The sequence below is a fragment of the Fusarium verticillioides genome, chromosome 4, assembly GCF_000149555.1.
Source record: "Fusarium verticillioides 7600 chromosome 4, whole genome shotgun sequence".
In the NCBI taxonomy this organism is placed as follows: domain Eukaryota; kingdom Fungi; phylum Ascomycota; class Sordariomycetes; order Hypocreales; family Nectriaceae; genus Fusarium; species Fusarium verticillioides.
Genome location: NC_031678.1, coordinates 3825856 through 3843474, shown reverse-complemented (window position 1 = coordinate 3843474; position 17619 = coordinate 3825856). Strand labels below are relative to the sequence as shown.

At 48.8% G+C, this 17619-nt stretch overlaps 7 protein-coding genes across 7 annotated transcripts; 2 read left to right on the top strand and 5 right to left on the bottom strand.

Moving 5' to 3' along the window:
* Positions 1 to 26: 26 nt before the first annotated feature.
* On the bottom strand, positions 27 to 2885 carry FVEG_12379 (hypothetical protein). The gene has a single exon (XM_018901726.1). The coding sequence runs from the start codon at positions 2677 to 2679 to the stop codon at positions 52 to 54; it is 2628 nt and encodes an 875-aa protein (XP_018760274.1). The 5' UTR covers positions 2680 to 2885; the 3' UTR covers positions 27 to 51.
* A 1176-nt stretch (positions 2886 to 4061) lies between these two features.
* FVEG_12378 (hypothetical protein) lies at positions 4062 to 5902 on the bottom strand. The gene is made up of 3 exons (XM_018901725.1): positions 5159 to 5902; positions 4623 to 5112; positions 4062 to 4570 (listed from the first exon to the last, which is right to left on the bottom strand). Exons 1-3 carry the CDS (start codon positions 5631 to 5633, stop codon positions 4444 to 4446), a joined length of 1092 nt encoding a protein of 363 aa, XP_018760273.1. The 5' UTR covers positions 5634 to 5902; the 3' UTR covers positions 4062 to 4443.
* A 760-nt stretch (positions 5903 to 6662) lies between these two features.
* On the top strand, positions 6663 to 8488 carry FVEG_12377 (hypothetical protein). Its single transcript, XM_018901724.1, has 6 exons — positions 6663 to 7024; positions 7075 to 7115; positions 7169 to 7491; positions 7539 to 7789; positions 7843 to 7968; positions 8014 to 8488. The coding sequence occupies exons 1-6, from the start codon at positions 6881 to 6883 to the stop codon at positions 8323 to 8325; spliced, it is 1197 nt and encodes a 398-aa protein (XP_018760272.1). The 5' UTR covers positions 6663 to 6880; the 3' UTR covers positions 8326 to 8488.
* Positions 8489 to 9849: 1361 nt separating this feature from the next.
* FVEG_17240 (hypothetical protein) lies at positions 9850 to 11348 on the top strand (the record flags this gene model as incomplete). Its single annotated transcript, XM_018906496.1, has 2 exons — positions 9850 to 11230; positions 11263 to 11348. The coding sequence occupies 2 exons, from the start codon at positions 9850 to 9852 to the stop codon at positions 11346 to 11348; spliced, it is 1467 nt and encodes a 488-aa protein (XP_018760271.1).
* Positions 11349 to 12011: 663 nt separating this feature from the next.
* On the bottom strand, positions 12012 to 12221 carry FVEG_12376 (hypothetical protein; the record flags this gene model as incomplete). The annotated part of the gene is made up of 1 exon (XM_018901723.1): positions 12012 to 12221. The coding sequence occupies one exon, from the start codon at positions 12219 to 12221 to the stop codon at positions 12012 to 12014; it is 210 nt and encodes a 69-aa protein (XP_018760270.1).
* Positions 12222 to 13679: 1458 nt separating this feature from the next.
* On the bottom strand, positions 13680 to 15263 carry FVEG_17239 (hypothetical protein; the record flags this gene model as incomplete). The annotated part of the gene is made up of 2 exons (XM_018906495.1): positions 13680 to 14840; positions 14886 to 15263. The coding sequence occupies 2 exons, from the start codon at positions 15261 to 15263 to the stop codon at positions 13680 to 13682; spliced, it is 1539 nt and encodes a 512-aa protein (XP_018760269.1).
* A 10-nt stretch (positions 15264 to 15273) lies between these two features.
* On the bottom strand, positions 15274 to 16360 carry FVEG_17238 (hypothetical protein). The gene has a single exon (XM_018906494.1). It carries the CDS (start codon positions 16312 to 16314, stop codon positions 15430 to 15432), a length of 885 nt encoding a protein of 294 aa, XP_018760268.1. The 5' UTR covers positions 16315 to 16360; the 3' UTR covers positions 15274 to 15429.
* Between the last annotated feature and the right edge of the window lie 1259 nt (positions 16361 to 17619).

Here is a 17619-nt window from a genome sequence, read left to right as displayed (position 1 = left end):
AAAGTCAACGCATAATATTAAAATATCTAGTCATCCATAATAGTCATAACATCACCCCTGGTGATCGAACCGCCAACGCCTGCTATTCTCCTTAACAAACCACCTCGTAACAAACGCACCCTCCTCCGCCCACTCCGCAACATCCCTCCCAAACCTTCCCTCTACACTCTTAATAAACTCCACAAAGTCCAGCGCCTGCACAGACTCATGCTCATGCGGATCAGTCTCCAGATCCGATAATCTCCAATCCACGTTCTCTATCACCGGCACAACGAGATGTCTGTTCGGAAACCTCGCGTCCCGAACCGTAAGCATCGCGCGTCCGGGGTTCGTCACTGTGAACTGCCACTGGCCCGTGCTGTTGTCGCTGGTCTGTGTGCGTAGTGGTCGCAGGAGCGACTGGCCTTCGTAGTTGGTTATCAGGGATGATGCTGCGGCGTGGCTGCTGGGGCTCAGGGAGTTGGTTTCGAGAAGGATGTCGAGAATCGTGGGGAGGACTTGTGTCGAGTGGACTGCGTCGTCTACGTTGAACGGGGGTAATTGAGGATGTGACAAGATCAACGGGACGTGATCCACGCCGATGTTGGGGTTGTAATATGGTGAAGCGTAGTCGTTTTCTGGAAGCGAAGTACCATGATCGCCCTGGAAAATAACCAACGTCTCGTTCGCAATGCCCTGCTTGTCTAGAACGTCGAGGACTTTACGGATCCAGCGATCGTCGTAGCCTATTGTGTTGACGTAGCGGGACATCATGTCTAGACCCTTTGCCAAAGGCGTGTATTTCTCTGTCTTGGGCATGTGGAATCGATGATGGCTCGTGCTCGTCAGATGAGTCAGGAACACACGGCTCTTAGCCTTGGCTGCGTCTTCGAAAATGTCGGTGATGTAATCCTCCAACGGATCCTCCTCGAATGCAAACTCGTTGATGTTCGGTAGTGTAACGGGTCCATGTTTCGCACTGTCGCTTCGCAGATACTCCCTTCCAATCGTGTTCTTCATCGGAAATCCCATCGCAGACATGAGATTGTACTGATTGTCGTAATCGAGCGTCGCAGCTTGGAAGTAGTAAGAGTTCCACTTGTCCTCCTTGTTCATGTTGTCGTTCCACTTCAATTTCGTGCCTGAATGTCCAGCGCGCTTGGTGTTTTCGTTTAGTGCCTCTGCTTGGTTCATTGCCTCGAAAATATGCGGTAGGCAGGGCTGATAAATGTGGTGACTGTGCTCGAGGTTAAAGTCGCCGATCAGAGGGGCGATACCGCAGACTGTGCCGGTCATGCTCTTGAGAGTATACGTCCCAGCTGTGTGCGCATTCGTAAAGTGAATTCCACCGCGTTTCGGTTTTTCCGCATGTTCAAATCCATCGTCGTAATCTCCAGTAATGAAATTCGCGGTCGGTGTCAGACTTGCCAGCTTGTCTTGCACTTCTTGCGGGAGCTTCTTGTCGGGAAATGTGTCGGCGAATCGATTCCAGATCAACCCGTCCTTTTTGATGGGAAAAACGTCATTTCTCGTGCTCTCGAGAAAGAACATCACCACGTGACGAATGTTGATGTCCTTCAACTTTCCGCGAAAGGATTCTCGCAGAGGTTCATCCAGGTTCGAAATCTTCAGTGGGTCGGATTCAGCGTTGTAGTGAGTCTTTTCTTCGTACCAATCCTCAAAGCCTCTTGGCAATGCATTCTTTGGGAGCCAGCTCAAAGACGGAGGCTGAGCAAGAGCAGTGCGCTCATCCCAGCTTCGTTGCATGCCTTTACCGAAAACAGAAGGGAGATCATCGAGGAATGGCGATGTTGAAGCAAAGTCGACAAAAGGTAAAAGGCCGCTGGTCCATGAGAGGAAAATCAGAGACGGATCCTTGGGTCGTAGAAACGTGAGTGTGAAAAGCGCTGTGAGGAGGATGCTGACGACGGGATACGGTAATATGCGTAGAAATCGGGTACATCTGGATCTTCGGGCAGGTGAATCGCCTTTGAGCGCTCGGGCCGAGTGTCGCGGTGTCTTGGATGACGATCTCGACCTGTCCTTGTACTCATCCTCAGAGCACTCACCATTACTCGACCCGCTCTCACTGTCAATCCACTGCACGTTATCCCTCTGCGACAACTGATCGTAAGCGTTCCTCCTCCCAAAACAACAGCAACAAAGCTTCCTCGCAAGAAAGTTAATCGGCCAATTAACAATATCCCCTCCCCACCCAAAAAGCCCATAGCACGCTGTTTGAAGAACGCCACTAAAACAAGCACAAAGACACAAAACGCCCAAAAACGCAGTGAACCCCGAAAAGATAATCGCCCGCGCCGACGGATCAGCTATGAACCCAATGTTGCGCCAGTGGATCTCAGATCCAGCGACGATGTAGAAAGAGACGGAAACAACGCAGAGGGCGACATTGTACGTTATCAGCAGGAATGCAAGCGCTGTGATGAGTGTGCGTAGCTTGCCGGGGAAGCTGGGGACCCAGTGGCTCAGAAGCAGGCGGATGAGGAGCAGGAGGAGAATGTCTTGGGTGAAGAAGGAGAAGAAGAAGAGGAGCATGCGCTTGGGGGCGACGCTGGATCGGTGGTTGTGCAGATGAACGCCCTTTGCGGCGCATACAGCTAGCGTCGTGAGAGCGAATGCGAAGCGTCTGTTGGCGAGCTTGGAGTAGATGAGCGAACCGATCTTCTGAAACCAAACCATCGTGAACCGTGTTTTGTTTTATCCAGAAAGGGAATAGTAGAAGAAGAAGAAGAAGAGAAGGCGGAGGTTCCTGTTGAGAGGAGCGCGTGGAAGGTAGGTAGGTAGGTAGGTGCTACCACGCAGTCGGCCCTAACACTGTTACACCCAGTTTTGATTGCTACTTTTATTCACAGAACATGGTCAGAACTGCCAGGCAGGGGAACACGACGGCGGACACAAGAGCAAAAAACTGGGCGTCTCCCCGATAAATAACGCTCCCCCAGCCCGCGCCGCAAAAAGCGCCCCCCCCGTTTCCCGCCAACGACCTAACGTGTAACAGACATCCGCCTCGACTCAGGGTCCATTTCCACAGGGCCTTCCTGTTTCGCCCCTATCCCAAAGTTGGCACTTGGTCGGCGGCATAGCGGCTAGGCGGGCTTGTGTCGTGCTGCGCCCTTGAGTCTGTTGGGTAAGGATCCATTTTCGTTTACCGTATATCGACTCTGCGGGTGGAGTCTTAATCTCGAAAATGATGCCTCGTTACGGATTAGCCAATCCCAACCCCGGCACCAACAGCGAAGATCTAGCCAAGGCTGGTTAATCGTGGGCGAGACATGGAGTCTGGACTGCGAGCAAAGCCCCTGAGTTTAGGGGTCCAGTGCTTCTGCTTGATTTTTTGACTCAGTTAAGCTTCGTGTCGAAAAGCTTAATTGACCTGACATTTTACGCGTTCAAAGTGAGGCTTGGACGTTGCATTTTCATGCGGTGCTGATTAAGTTTACTCGGTAGATGCCGATCAGGAAAATAGACTTTTTCAGCATGTGCAGAGACGTTGGGAGCGTTTTTTGAGCATCGAGATTGTTGAGGTTTGGTCTCTAATGAATTATGGACCAAGGTGGTGATCAACGCAAAGTGAAGCGGGATTGCAGTGACATGTTTTATTGCCGTCGCTCATCTCCCCGCAATTATGCCATCGCCACTGTTCTCTTTTTCGCTCACCGAACAAATCAAAGAATTATCGCGTGCCACTTGCACTCGCGCCGTCGCTTCCCCTCACCAACGACAAGTCTCGCCCCGTTCGATACCTCGGGTAAAAATCACAAAATGTCAATTGAGGCTGTGTGCATGCCACTTTACCTACCCTGGAACGCCGGCAAATTGAAACAGCATCGCTTGGAAATTCGGCAACTGAGCCATTCGGCTACCAACACACAGGTCACACTTCATGTTTCCTAATGCGATGTTTGTATCGCGTGACTTTTTTTCTTTGGTGCGCCTGAAATGACTCGCAAGCTTGTGAGGGCTTATTTGGCGCATGTCGCCATTTGAGTTTATGCTAGCATTTCGTGGTTGGCCCCAGTAGGGCTGATATCCCCGGTAGTAGCATAGATCAGATAACGATAACGCCTTATCTTGTGCTTATTGGCTTTCTGAAGTGTAAGATAAGCCACGTGAAGTCGTCAGCATGGAACGGGATGACGATAAATGTGAATGTCACTCTTCCAATGAATCAACTGCCGTGTCGCACAGTCGCTGAATGACCGGCATTTAAGTTAGACTAATTTTTAACCTTTAATTTTGCTTTCGGTGCGCTGACGCGCTAGCGAGACCATATTCCATGCTCATCAAATCACTACTTGCCCTTCCAAGATACGCGCAATGCTTTCCAGCGGATCAGCACCTCATCAGGCCAATTCAATGCTCTAAACTTCATCGCCCCCCCCAGTGTGACCTCGCCACGCAAGACTTGATCCCAAAGCTGTCGTAATCTTCACATCGCAGCTTTTACTGGTCCAGCATGTCAAAGATGGCCTTGACCTCCGGGACCTTCGCCTCAAGCTCCTCCCTCGTCTCCTCCCAAACACGCGCCTGAGCAGCACGCCCACTCTTCCTCACCATGAAAGGAGGATACCTAAAATCTCAAATCAGTACCCGAAACGCGTCATATCATGCAGATCACTTACTCAGCAGTGTCAAAGTCCTGCATAATCTTGCCATGCGCATCCTCCGTCGCCGAAACACCATTCACCAAAGCCGTCGCGCAGATCTGCGGATCTCTCGCTCCAAAGTTCATAATCAGTCGTGGGATGAGCTTCGCCTGGTTGGGATTCGTAAGAGGTGTCCACGCAGAACCCGGATCAGCGCTGTTGATGGTGACTTTGCGGGCAAGTTTTTCGGTGGCGGAGACGCGGGAGGCGAGTTCGCGGGCCCAGTAGAGGAGAAGACCCTTGGAGCGACCGTACTGGTGAGCTTGTTCCATGCCTTCCTTGTTGTTGCTGAGCTTCTTGAGGTAAGAGCCTGATTTGGGTACGCCCATTGTAAAGGAGGAGGGGTAGATGCCAAAGGTCGTGACGAAGGTGAGCACGGGAGGGGAGGGGTTGGATGGGGAGGACTTGAGGAGGGGGAGGAAGAGAAGAGAGAGGAGTGCACCGGAGAGGAAGTTGACTTGGATGGCTGTCACAAGTTAGTATCTTTTCAAGCTTGAGATCATCAAACTCACAAGTTTCCCAGCCCTCAGGCGATTCACGACGATTAAACGCCAGAATTCCCGCAGTCATCAAAACATGATCCAGATGCTCCAAAGTCTTCGCCTTGGCCCCAAGTTCCTGACACCCCTTGAACGTCATCAAATCAGCCTGCCAGACCAGAATCTTGGGCACCGGCTTCCCCGCCTCACCCAACTCCTTCTCAATCTCCTCCTTCACACCACTGCAATCCCTCACATCAACAAGCACAAGCGTCTCAACATCCCTCTCCGCAAAAATCTTGGCCGCTCGCGATCCAAACGCTCCATTCGCACCGGTGATGAGCGCAGTGCGTCCCTTGTACGACTTTGTAGTCACGGTAGGTCTCCCGTGGCGCTGCTTGTAGAGACTCTGCCAGGGAAAGTACTCCTTCAGAAAGAGGGGTACGCCGTAGGTGAGGAGCAGAACGACGAGTGTCGAAACAACCGCGAAACCACCCAGATTGGCCATTTTGACGGTGATGTTTGGAGAGTAAGTTGTGTCGCGTGCGGGAAGCAGTTGATAAATGGCCTGAGCGAACGTACGGTTTGTGGGGTAAGGAGGAGGGCGGAGCGGAACAAGGTTTTGCCTGTGTTCACCGACTCTCGTGCGGCTGAGACATTTGGGCTTTTGGGGATGGAGAGATGAGCTGATGAGATTGATAAGATTGGCTGAGATCAGTTGATGAATTCGTATTCGTGATGTTTAGGTAGTGGAACGGTTATTCTCGCTTGGTGATGGAGCTGGTGGAGTTGCGACGTCATGAGGGTTTGACGCGTTGGGGACACGTAGAAGCGCGTTATTCAGTGATGGGTGAAGAAAGCGGAATTGAGCCGCGATTGATCCGATATCAATATAGGTATGACGTGTTACGCATTCAGGATTACTACGGAGTATAATTGTTTTCTTCAATTGAGTCTTCAATTGAGTCAGACTGGCGATGCATTTAATCTGTCTTCCATCACTCATTTCCCCACAGCCATTCGAGACAATCTGCATAAGCATAATGTCAATTATCATTTCTACCCTCAAGCATCACTTCATTATAACTACCATCACGATTCTTCTCTCGTCACTCCCTATATACTCAATCTGTAGTCTTGCTCTCTCACCTCGTTGTCGAACCCTGTAACGTTTCCTTATCAATTCCCGTGTGGGGGCAAGCCACTCGATTTCTGCATCTCCGGAGCTGACGGAGCCTCAACCAATTACACAACCCCATTCTCTGCATCAAGATAAAACCCCTGGTCTCAAACAGGTACGACCACCAGCTGAAGCAAGCCACCAACGTATTTATCTTCACTAACGGTTCTTTCTAAAGGGGCTAATGACTCGAGATTCTCGAGATTCCTATTTGGGTGACGTTCAGTACTTGACCTGCCTGCCAGCTCTGGTTAAGAGCAAAGTCTTGACAGGTGATAAGAGATACTGAGTAAGCACGACGAGATAGCTGTCCATTGGCACATTGCGGTTAGAACGCTTTTGACGTGTCGTTATGTCTGTGCATCGTGCCATGTCCGGGGATATCTGGACTTAAGAGCTGAGTTGGGATGATAACGGAAATGGTACCCGCCGTAGCAATCAACGACCCTTAAGATCAGCGTTTTACCCTCCTGAATTTGTAACCTTACTCTGCGTCCGTCCTGCCAAGCTCGAAGTCTATCGCGGCATCTAATTTTCCCAGTCGTAGCGCCTCGCTAGGCGTCTGATCATCGACAATGGAGTCGCCAATGCATATCTATCGTCGTGAGGCACTAGCCGCTCCGGCTGATCGCTCAGAGATGGTCCTGCAAAGTATTGTTATCCTGGTCGTGTCGATTCTTTCCATCCTTGGAGCTGGTTGGATCATCGTTAGTTTTTGTGTAATAACCCAAGGCACCTCTCCGTGAGACAATTAGCTTACGATGTACAGGTCTTCAAAAGTCTCCGGTCATTCCGCCATCAACTCATTCTGTTCGTACCTCTAGTATCACTTTCTCAATCTGTTATGTGCTGATAAGCTCCAGTGGACTCGCCGCCAGTGACTTTCTCATGGCTCTCAACTTTCTCTCATCGACTGCCATGAACATCAACGGCAACGAGATCGGCGCCCCAGAACACCAAACATTCTGCAGTTTCAACGGCTTCATGACCCAAGTCTTTGTCATACAGACCGATTATTGGGTTTTGACTATTGCGCTGTGTACCTACGTCATTTTAGCAGGCTACAAATCCTTATCGTCGTGGGTCCAAGATCAACGCATCTTCCTTTCGTGTCTACCATGGGCACTCAGTTTGCTATGGGCTGGTCTTGGACTGAAACTGGCGGGGTATGGTGATATTGGAGCTTGTACGTGCATAAAACACTAAAGTGGGGGGTTGTACTGACTTTGTCAGGGTGCTGGTTCACTTCTGATGAAGTCCGCCTGCTCGCCAACTTCGTCCCGCGGTGGGTAATCATCATCACCATCCTCTCCATGTACGCTCGCCTGTACTTTATTCTTCGAAAATCGCACAAGAGCTTCATCTCACTTGGGAACTCAAACTCGGCATCGGAGCCTTCTAGAGAAAGGACTATTACGCGGTCGAATCATGATGTCTGGCGGTATCACGAGTCAGATGCCGCTGGTCGTCGAAGACTGCAAAGGGTTAGTCATTTCAATTGCCCAGAGCGCACGACCGAGTGCTAACGAAGAGGTAGATTGCACGATTGATGATTATGTATCCTGTTGTGTATATGCTGGTCTGGACACTGCCTACTGCTATTCGGCTATACCAGACTATCAAGCATACTCCAGCTCCATTTGCGTTGCAGACGGTTGACAAGGTTAGTAATCTCACCAATAGCCTTTGACAGCACTGACAATTGTAGGCCTGCATTGTGTCACAAGGTCTCGTCGACGCGATAATCTACGGTGTCAATGAATCTTCACTCAGTCGATGGCGCGAACTCCTCTTCGCGTCCAGCGATAAAGACGTTACAGAGACCGTTACAGCCAGGAACATGGATACTAGAGTATCAACGCGCGTGCACTCGAATGCAGCCGTTATGTCTTCCGCGTCTAGTAGCAAAGTCATAATCACAACGTCCATTGAGCAGGAGACAAGCAGTCTTGATAAAGACGATGGACTGGAGCTCACAGAAATGAGGCCGGTTTTTAGACCAAACTCAGGCTCAAGATAGAAGTGGTATTATGGATAGATAGATAATTAGTGGCTTAGATATGTATTATAGATTAATGGCACGCGCGATGACCTCTTCTACCAATTTGACCTTTTCTCACGCAGGAGGCTGGTCTTTGGTACGTACCTCTGGCTCGCATTTTGTTATCTTCTTTTGTTTGTCCATGAAGAGCTCCGCCTCGACCCCATTTCGAGCACTGTGAGTCTAAGTCTAGGAAGTAATTTCATTTCACCCCCAGGACTTGCAGAATTAGATGCTGCAGGACATTCTCCATAACTCACTAATAACCCTGGCCTATAAAAGGTGTTTGATCCTTCTCTCAAATCGCTATGCAAGCTGTCGTATCAGCTGTATAAATTGAGTCGTTTCGCATGCTCTATGATACACACGAAGGGATACTGTTCGACTCATATTCACTCATGGTATGAAGGGATTTTATAGTCCTAATTTAAATCAGGCGGACGCATTAGGATTGTGCATGTAGTTTGCCCAGTCAATACATTAGATACAGACAACGTACCTTTGTGTACTCCCAGACTACAAACGCCCAATTGGGGGTTATGGTTGGTCAGGAGTGTTACTTAAAATAGCATATTTGGCAACTCAGCCGTAGAAACACATGTGGTGGTGTGAACCGTAAAGTGGTGATTGGGCTGCGAATGACACCACTCCGGAACAAAAATGGAACTCCAACCGTTTGCAGTACAAGATAAGTTTCTCTAGCGTATCGAACTTCTCCAAAGTTAGTGAGCACGGAACATCTGTATGATCAAAAGAACGAAGTTCTCTCTGCTGACAGATGAGGTTTAGTAGTAGTAGTTTGCAAGGACTGATATTTACATTGATCAACTATCATTGTAACTGCAATATTACATAATGATGACTTGGTGTGTGAGGTGCTTAGACAATAAGGCTGGCGTCTACGTCGATGCGGGCAGCAGAGACCCCAGTTATTCGCATACGCAGCGAATCATAAGTCTATTTGAGATTGTTAAGTGTAACACAACGCACTCATTTAGGGAAATGTTTCATTTTCAGCTGTATCCTGGCCTGGACATTGGTCTGAGTAAGATTAAGCGCCAAGCGCCTAGTTTTGCAGCTGCTCAAAGCCTTGTTTCATTTTCCAGCCTATTAGCACCTGTAACGATAACACGTATCACTAATATTATCAATATTTGCTTACTCTGCATGTGTGCAAGGCGGACTAGGGTCCTTTAATGGCCAAAGATCAGCGGCTATGGGAGTTGGTGGTTGAACTGAGGTATATTTACCAGTTCCTGCCATGCCCATCAAAACTGAAGTCAGACGTACCCTCAAGAACTACCCCGTTCTCACCTGCATCATCTCCCTCCCATTGTTTATTCTTTTATTCTTTTATTCTTATACCTTTACTATTCGAGTTCATCATGGAGCAGCTGCCAACCTGACTTTCTTATCGGCTGGGTTTGCATTCTGCAGGAAGAATACTCTGCAGCGCTTCATGTTTTAAACCAAGATTATGGACCGGACGAGGAGGCTGGCTTCATGAGAAGCGAGAACGATCCAAATGCATACCGATTAGGTCGTATTGGCCCGCACTATGTGGTCATCAACCGTCCCCGGTTCGGGCGGTCTGGCCAGCTCCCCGCTTCCCAGATTGTGAACGGAATGAAGAGCACATTTCCTGGCATGCGCTTTTGGCTCCTTGTTGGTATCGGTGGAGGGGCTCCATCCCAGAAGGCCGATATCCGCCTGGGAGATGTCGTGCTGGGCATGTCGGTTCTGCCTTACAAGAAGGGCAAGGAGAAAGACAACACCTTTAAGATTACCGGCAAGGCAAAAGAGCCCCCAGTTGAGCTTCTTGATGTTGTTACAGAACTGAAACACAAATTGGATTACGAACTGTCGTTGGACCAGATGCTTGATACTGTGCTTCAGCGGCTACTCGCATCACAGCCTGATTCACAGGGTGCCCTTAGGAGAAATTATCGCCGCCCATCAAACGATCACCTATGGAGGAGCGATTATATCCATGGAGACAACGATTGTGACTGTCTCCATCAACCACCAAATGATACTTCCAGATCAATCCAACGTGTGCAGCGCGACACTGAGCAGCTCATACAAACACACTGCGGTATCATTGGATCAGCGGATCAAGTGATGAAGAACGCAAGAAAGCGAGACATGTTGGCTCGCGAGGAAGACATCATATGCTTTGAGATGGAAGCAACCGCTGCGATGGAAGCAGCAACTGGCAACCAAGCCCTCACCGGGTGTATGTCAATTCGAGGCATTTCCGACTATTCAGATGGACATAAAAATGATTTATGGCACAATTACGCGGCCTTTTCAGCGGCAGTGTGCGCCGCAGAGCTGCTAAAGTGTCTTTCGCTAAAGACTGTCCTCAAAATGACAATCAAACTGACCCTAGAGGATCTAAAAATTATTGTCCATTCAGCTGTTAGTGGTGTCGACGCCAGAATCAATGGGCGCTTGAACACCGCTGACAACCAAATGAAACAACTGCAGGCCGCAAATGTCAAAATCCAGGAAAGCATTAGTTTCCTCGATAACTTCGCCGAAAACCAGAAGAAGTTTAACGAAAGTGAAATGAAGGATATGCGAGTCGCTTGCCAGCAGAAGCTGGATGAATCAATCCGTGGTCTGCAGAGGCAGGCTAAGATTGAAGCTGCGAAAGCCGACTACGTAACTCGGGCGGAGTGGGAAAAATTCAAAAAGCAGATTGAAAATACGGCAGAGAAGTCAAGCAAATTAGCCACTGTCGAGGAAGTGTTCGAGACTACTGCTGAACTTGCCGAATGTATCACTGAAGATGTAAAAGGCAAAAGAGTCGGTTCTGTCTCAAGTTACTTCAGGTTTGGGTCAATGTTTGCAGGCCACGCCAGAAGTTTCAGAGGAATAGGTAAGAAAACCAAAGAAACTTCCGACGCAAAGACGGTGGCGTTTTCTCCATCGCCTGTAACATTCGATACTCCAAGCTCGTCGCAATCAGACCATACAGATTCGACTTCAAACGGTGACGCACGGCCATCACAGTGTGTTCCCTCTGACAAAACTGGTACCAGTGTGTCCTCCAACGGGTCTGGTCTTATGAACCCCGAACAGCCACCAGCTACACCGACTCGACGGGGATATGAACCGTCCCCAATGCATCTACCAGCACGGAGAATACCACCCAGTAGTGACAGAATGTTAGATGGGCCTGACGCGGACACTTCCAATCGACTAGCACATATAATAAGGATCTCTTTGGATGAAAGAAGTTCTCCGGGGGAACACAGGTCTGCTTCCCCGCTTCATCAAGGCCCTCCCAGACGAAAAGCTCCTGCCATACCTAGGCCCAACTAGCTAGATTTGAGCCAACTTTAGGCCCATATTTGCTTTAGGTTGCTATCTATGTATAGTAGAATGAGACTAAGAGAAGAGTGTTAAGCTATATCCCTCCTTGGATCAAATCCAGAGTCAAGCTTATGAACCATCAGTGGATCGCTCTGACACGGAGACTAACAACCTCCTCTTTCTCCTGTATTTGACTTTCATCGTGGCCTCACTATAAGGAGAGACAAAACACTCATGATGGCCACGAAGCCAGTAGTTTCTTCATAGGTGATAAGGATTGAGTAAGTCACCAGTCGCTTTACCCACTTAAGCATCCAGACTGTTGTAGCTAGTACTTGACATATCTAACACGAATTCCAGATACACTGGGGGCAATTCCTGTAACAATATCCACCGCACCCAGCCTGCCCATTAGGACATGTGCAGCACGTACCACGTAACTCTAGGCCTCTCACAATGAGCTCGTCGGCCTCGCCGTTTTTCTTCTCTGACGGAGCAGCCAGCGCGACTGTTGCGGACATCATAATGTACATGATGGCGGTTGCAAATCTCATGATGACTTCTTCGGGTTAGTAACTTGGAATTGTGCAACGGTAAAAAGGTCTTACCTCGTCTGGAGATTAAGGCTCAAGGAACTTGAGAAGTGTTCAGATGGTGTAGGTGATATGATTGAGGAGATTGAAGCTAAGTAATGGGCATGATCAATGAGAGAAACAAGGTGATCTTATATACACCGACATTACGCAGTATATCAGCTGGACTCGCAACTACCGATTCGCTGCTTTACGATACAGTCCTATGCCCATATTTCGGCCCGGCGCCGCGTCATGTTATACGCACTGGAGCTCGAATGAAGTGGTTTGAACAATGAACAATGCCCCTTTATCCAAACTCTAGCCTGCGAGGATCGTCATTCCGAGTTCCGAAAGTCCTACGGTATACCTAAGTACAGTGGTGAGCAGACCTGCGGCTAAAAAATCTGGAATCTCGGTGAGCTATTAATTGTAGACCCCAGAGGTCCCAACATTTCTCGTCATTGGATGTAATCCGAAACCTCGTATTTCGTCTGTCTGCCGCTGTGGGGATCGGCTACGACGGCTCGTGCCGGTATCCGAAACCAGGCTGGTCCGAAGATACCTGTTTGTATAATATCATGGTCGAAAGCTTACGTGCGCGGCAGCAGCTTTCAGGTCCAAGTTTCCGCGATGATCTAAAATCTCGCTCGACTCGACGTTCGTTGATGCACTCATGAAGGCTCCTTAAGGACGTGATCGTCGTTAACTCTTTAGAGGAAGCGGCTCATTGCCATAGCGACCCTCTGAATCTTGAAACAGAACATGCCATTGTCCACCATCTTCAGCAGATTACTCAACCATATTGTGGCCTGTTGGAGCAGGCTGAGTTACCTGAGTATGTCCAAACTGAGAGCTTCCCTGATCCGCAAGGGCGGCATGTAGTTATCGCATCCTATGGATGAAGGACGGGAAGAGAGTGTCTTGAAAACGACTTGACTAATCGAGACTGCAATAATATGTTTGCAGCTGTGCAAGCACTCCAAGTATGGTCGCTAGACTGTGTGCGGCTACACGTTAAAGCTGACATCAGGTAAAGCACGAGATTAGGTCATATCTCTGCTTGTTATGCTAGATTAGGAATCCTAGCTGAGACTTCAAGTACTAGTATGGAACTATTACCAGACACAAACCGGGTTAAATTACTGAGTTGCAGTTGTTCCAATCCAGCGATGAGACGCGTTTCGGTTAAGACCTTCAGGTGGGCGGAACTCTAGCTTGACCTTAGAAGCTCTTGACACCGCGGTGATCATTCTGTAAGATCTTCTGAGGGATAATTTATTAAAGAGATGACTAAGTATGTAGATCAACTATATTTAGCTACAATTTTTCGCCCACTTTGCAGATCCTAGTTCTTGTTGCTATAATTCATCATATGTTGCGGACACGCTCTCCGCATCTAGCCGGCAGTGGGCACGCGTGTCTTTGAGTGTAACTATTCTAAGTAATGAACCTAAATCCATTCAGAACCGCTCTCTGAGAATCCTTATCCAGTCTGTTCACACTCTCCTCACTACTCTCATCCACAGTTGCACTGAGTTCATCAAAAGCTTTGTTAGCCCGCTGGAGAGAATACCTCAACCCCATGATACAAGCAAACCCCAGTCCTTGGAAAGCCAAGATACAGGCCCAAGATACGCGAAAGTCAGGGCCATACTGGTCGAGCCAGAAGTAGTTTGCAAAGAGTGAAGCGCTGTTCGCAAGTGTGTTGGCGATGCCGATTGAAGCCGCACGCTTGACTCGTGGCTGAACGATGGTCGAAGATAACCAAGGATATGTCGCAGAGTAAATCCCAAATGTTCCAGCGCTGACGAGAAAGGTCAAGGCGTAGCGAGGCCATTTTTGGTCTGTTATAGCGACGAGTCCGATGGTAGCGGCGATGGCTGTGAGGCCAGAGACAGCAGCGTGGGGAGACCGCTTCTGTCGTCGATCGGCATCCCATGCGAAGCTAAGGGCCCAGATGAAGGAGAAGAGATACGGCGGTGCGGTGAGAAGAAGCACTATGGTGTTATTTTTGAAGCCGAGTTGTTTGATCAGAGTAGGGAAGAAATGCGAGAAGGAAATAGATGCGGTTGTAAACATTTGAAGACAGGCAAACAACCATACTCTGTAGTCACGAACGGCTGAGAGTATGGCTTGTTTCATAGTGATCTCCTCTTCACCTAGGATCTCTTCACTTCCAGCATCAACAGCCAATCGACCCTGCGCTACAACTCTTTCTTCCTCAGTCAACCAGCTCGTAGTACCAGGGTAGTCAGGCAGAAGAAAGAATGCGACAACACCAATGACGATAGTAGCAAGGCCTTCAAGGATGAAGAGCCATCGCCATGCAGCGAGATGTCCCTTGCCAGCCATGCCTGAGAGAATACCTGCTGAGATCAAACCGGCGAAGCAATTGGACAAGAGGATGCCACAGACTAGCAACGCCATTCGAATACCGAGTTCCTTTTTGGTGTACCACGTACTCAGGTAGTATATAGCTCCAGGGAAAAATGGCGCTTCGACAACACCGAGGATGAAACGAACGACGAGAAGGCCCGCTGGACTGGACGTTGCAGCTGTACATGCACTGACACAAGCCCAAAGAATAATACAACCAGGCTATACAAATTAGCCACGTCACAAATCCCACAAAAGAAGACCTACCAAGAAGATATGAGGCTGCATCTTTGTCATAATCATTGTAGATGGAAGCTGCATCATGATGTATCCCGCAGAAAAGATAGAAATGGCCGTCTGGTACGTCGCGCCCTTAACATGCGTATCTTCCTGGAGGCCATAGAGACGAGCTTGGGTGATGGAGTTGCGATCAAGGTAGTTGAAGAGGTAAATAGTGACGATCAGGGGAAGAAGCCGAAGATCAATCTTGCGCACGAGTTGAGCTTCTGTTTCTTCGGAGAATTTGGGGGTGTAGGAGCGGTAGGTGTCCAGGAGGGTGAGTTGTTTGGTAGGCACATTTTCGACTTCTTCACCTGTGGATTTGAGAACGGTGACGTCGTCTACTTGGAGTTTAGAATTATCCATCTTATGAATGAGTTGTTAGAAGAAAGATTGAATTTGAACTGTAATGAATCTGTTGATGATGCTCATGAGGATGTCACTCTTTATACATCAAACTCCCCAACTTCTTCCCCGACTCAAAGACTATCGGCCCCATCCCGACCCCGGATTCTCCCCACACTCACTAGCCTTATGCTCGCGTGCCGAATACCCGTTCGGGGTTCAAAACAAGCATACGCTCCCACTGCTCATCCGTGAGCCAATCCCTCAAAAGCCCAAGCTCCAGGTCCGTGTCTACTTCAAGCGGAGGCGTCGGGGTAAGTCCTCGGATCGCAGCGTTGCAGTGCGGCCAGTCGCTTCCCCATACGATCGAGTCAGGCGCGGTGTTTGCGATAGTTTTTATTATGTGTTCCATTTGAGAGACTTGCTTGCTTCTTCGGTGGAGGGCGCCGAGTTTGATGTATATGTTTGGGGAAAGGAGGTTAAGAAGGGATGCGAATTCCGGGGTGTTGATAGAGGATGGTGTTGCGGAGGCGTTATGATCGATGATGATGGGGATGCCTTTGAGGTTTGGATGGGAAGATAGGGTTTCTGCAACTGAAGACCATGTTGCGAGGGGTAGTTGGGCTGAGATACTCCAGTTGTATCTACGTAGAGGGCAATGAGAAGCAACGTCCAGGAATTGCTGAATCACCCAAGACATATCGTCCCCAGAACCGCCATAAGATCCATGAATCCTCACAGAACGAACCCCTGCGTTATGTAGCTTCTCAAACTCAGATTCAGTGAGGCTCTTCAATCCCGAATTTCCAGGATCCCAAAAGATAGTCCCACGGACATGCTTAGCAGGATACAGGTCCCGGCACTGCTGCAGATGTTCAAGCAAACCTGTATACCCATCTTCAATAGTAGCTTGTACAAGCATCACATTATCAGCCTTTGAGTTCTGGATCAGGTCCTTCAGTACTGCTGGCTGCGGGGTATAAGCGCGCGTTGTTTTGAAACGGTAGTGCTCCGGGTCGAAGCAGTGCATATGGGAATTCCATGCGCCGGGCGGTAAGATAGGTACATCCATTGTGATTGCATGCGTAGTCGATAATCGCGTGTCAACGACCTTTTGCAGGAATGGGCATGTTTTTGAGCGGTAGTGCAGATCAGGAGAGTGTCCGATAAGACCGGTGTGAGTCCGGCGCTAGCTCAGAGCCATCGGACAACAATTACCGGTGGAGTCTTATTAGCTGTCTGAACTAACCAGGGTATACGCCCTGCACAATTTGATGATGAATGTACAAATATTGGAATACGTAGTTTAAGGGCAATTGTTCCGCTTGAATGAATATAGCTTCCTTCATTCAGTCGCTTGCGATCAGTTACAGCATCTTGGCTTCAGAGAGCGCGCGAGTCCATTTTGCTGATGTACTGTGTGTGATAAGCCAGGTTCCACGAATCCCTATATACCCTGTAACTAGAGGTGGACTAAGGATATAAAAATACTTTGGAAAAGCTCGTTGAATCAGAGGGAAAATAGATGGATGGCTAAAAATTTTAACTATTTCTGAGATACTGTATTTGCCTATGAGTAAACGTGACCTCCTCTCAAGTCATATAACAGTTTTCGTTTCCATCCAAAAAGCCAACCCCACAAGACCACACTGCATCCCCAGTTCAGACTCTTTGTGTCCACCAAAAGTTGTATTAAGAAACAAGCGACTAATACAGTTGTTTCCAAACATCTCAGCCTCAAACTCACCCGCAGCGCGCAGAGTTCGGTTGATAACGCGCGAGAAAACACTAGCAGCTAATCCATACTCACTGTTATTCGCTCGAGCAATGACTTCGTCCTCGTCCTTGAACTTCTAGATAACAGGCACCGGGCTAAAGATCTCTTTGGTTGCGATCTTGGATTCTTCGGCGACTTCGATAAAAGCTGTAAGAGGGAACCAGAAGCCCTAAGCACTTTTAGTATTAGTTATAATGATTAGTTATAATGATTAGTTATCCAGTTGACGTACCTTATCGCCTACGGGTTTTCAACTCGTCAAAAGCTTCATATCACATTGCTCCAAAGCTCGGTACACCATCCCCTTCACCTGATCATACTGCAACTTATCCCCAAGCTCCTTCGCCCTCGCCTCCATCGCATCCCGATAAGCTTCGACAAACTTACCATAAACACCCTCCTGCACATAGACCCCTGACTACAAACCATTCACCCCTGCCCTGTATTCTACACAATACTCTCCACCGTCTCAACAACAGCCTTCTTCAAATCGGTATCATAAAAATAACAGCGGGACTCTTACCGCCTAGCTCTAAACTAACCCGCCTAAGGTTGCTAGTCGCAGCAGCGGCGAGGATATCCTTCCCGATAGCCTGTGAA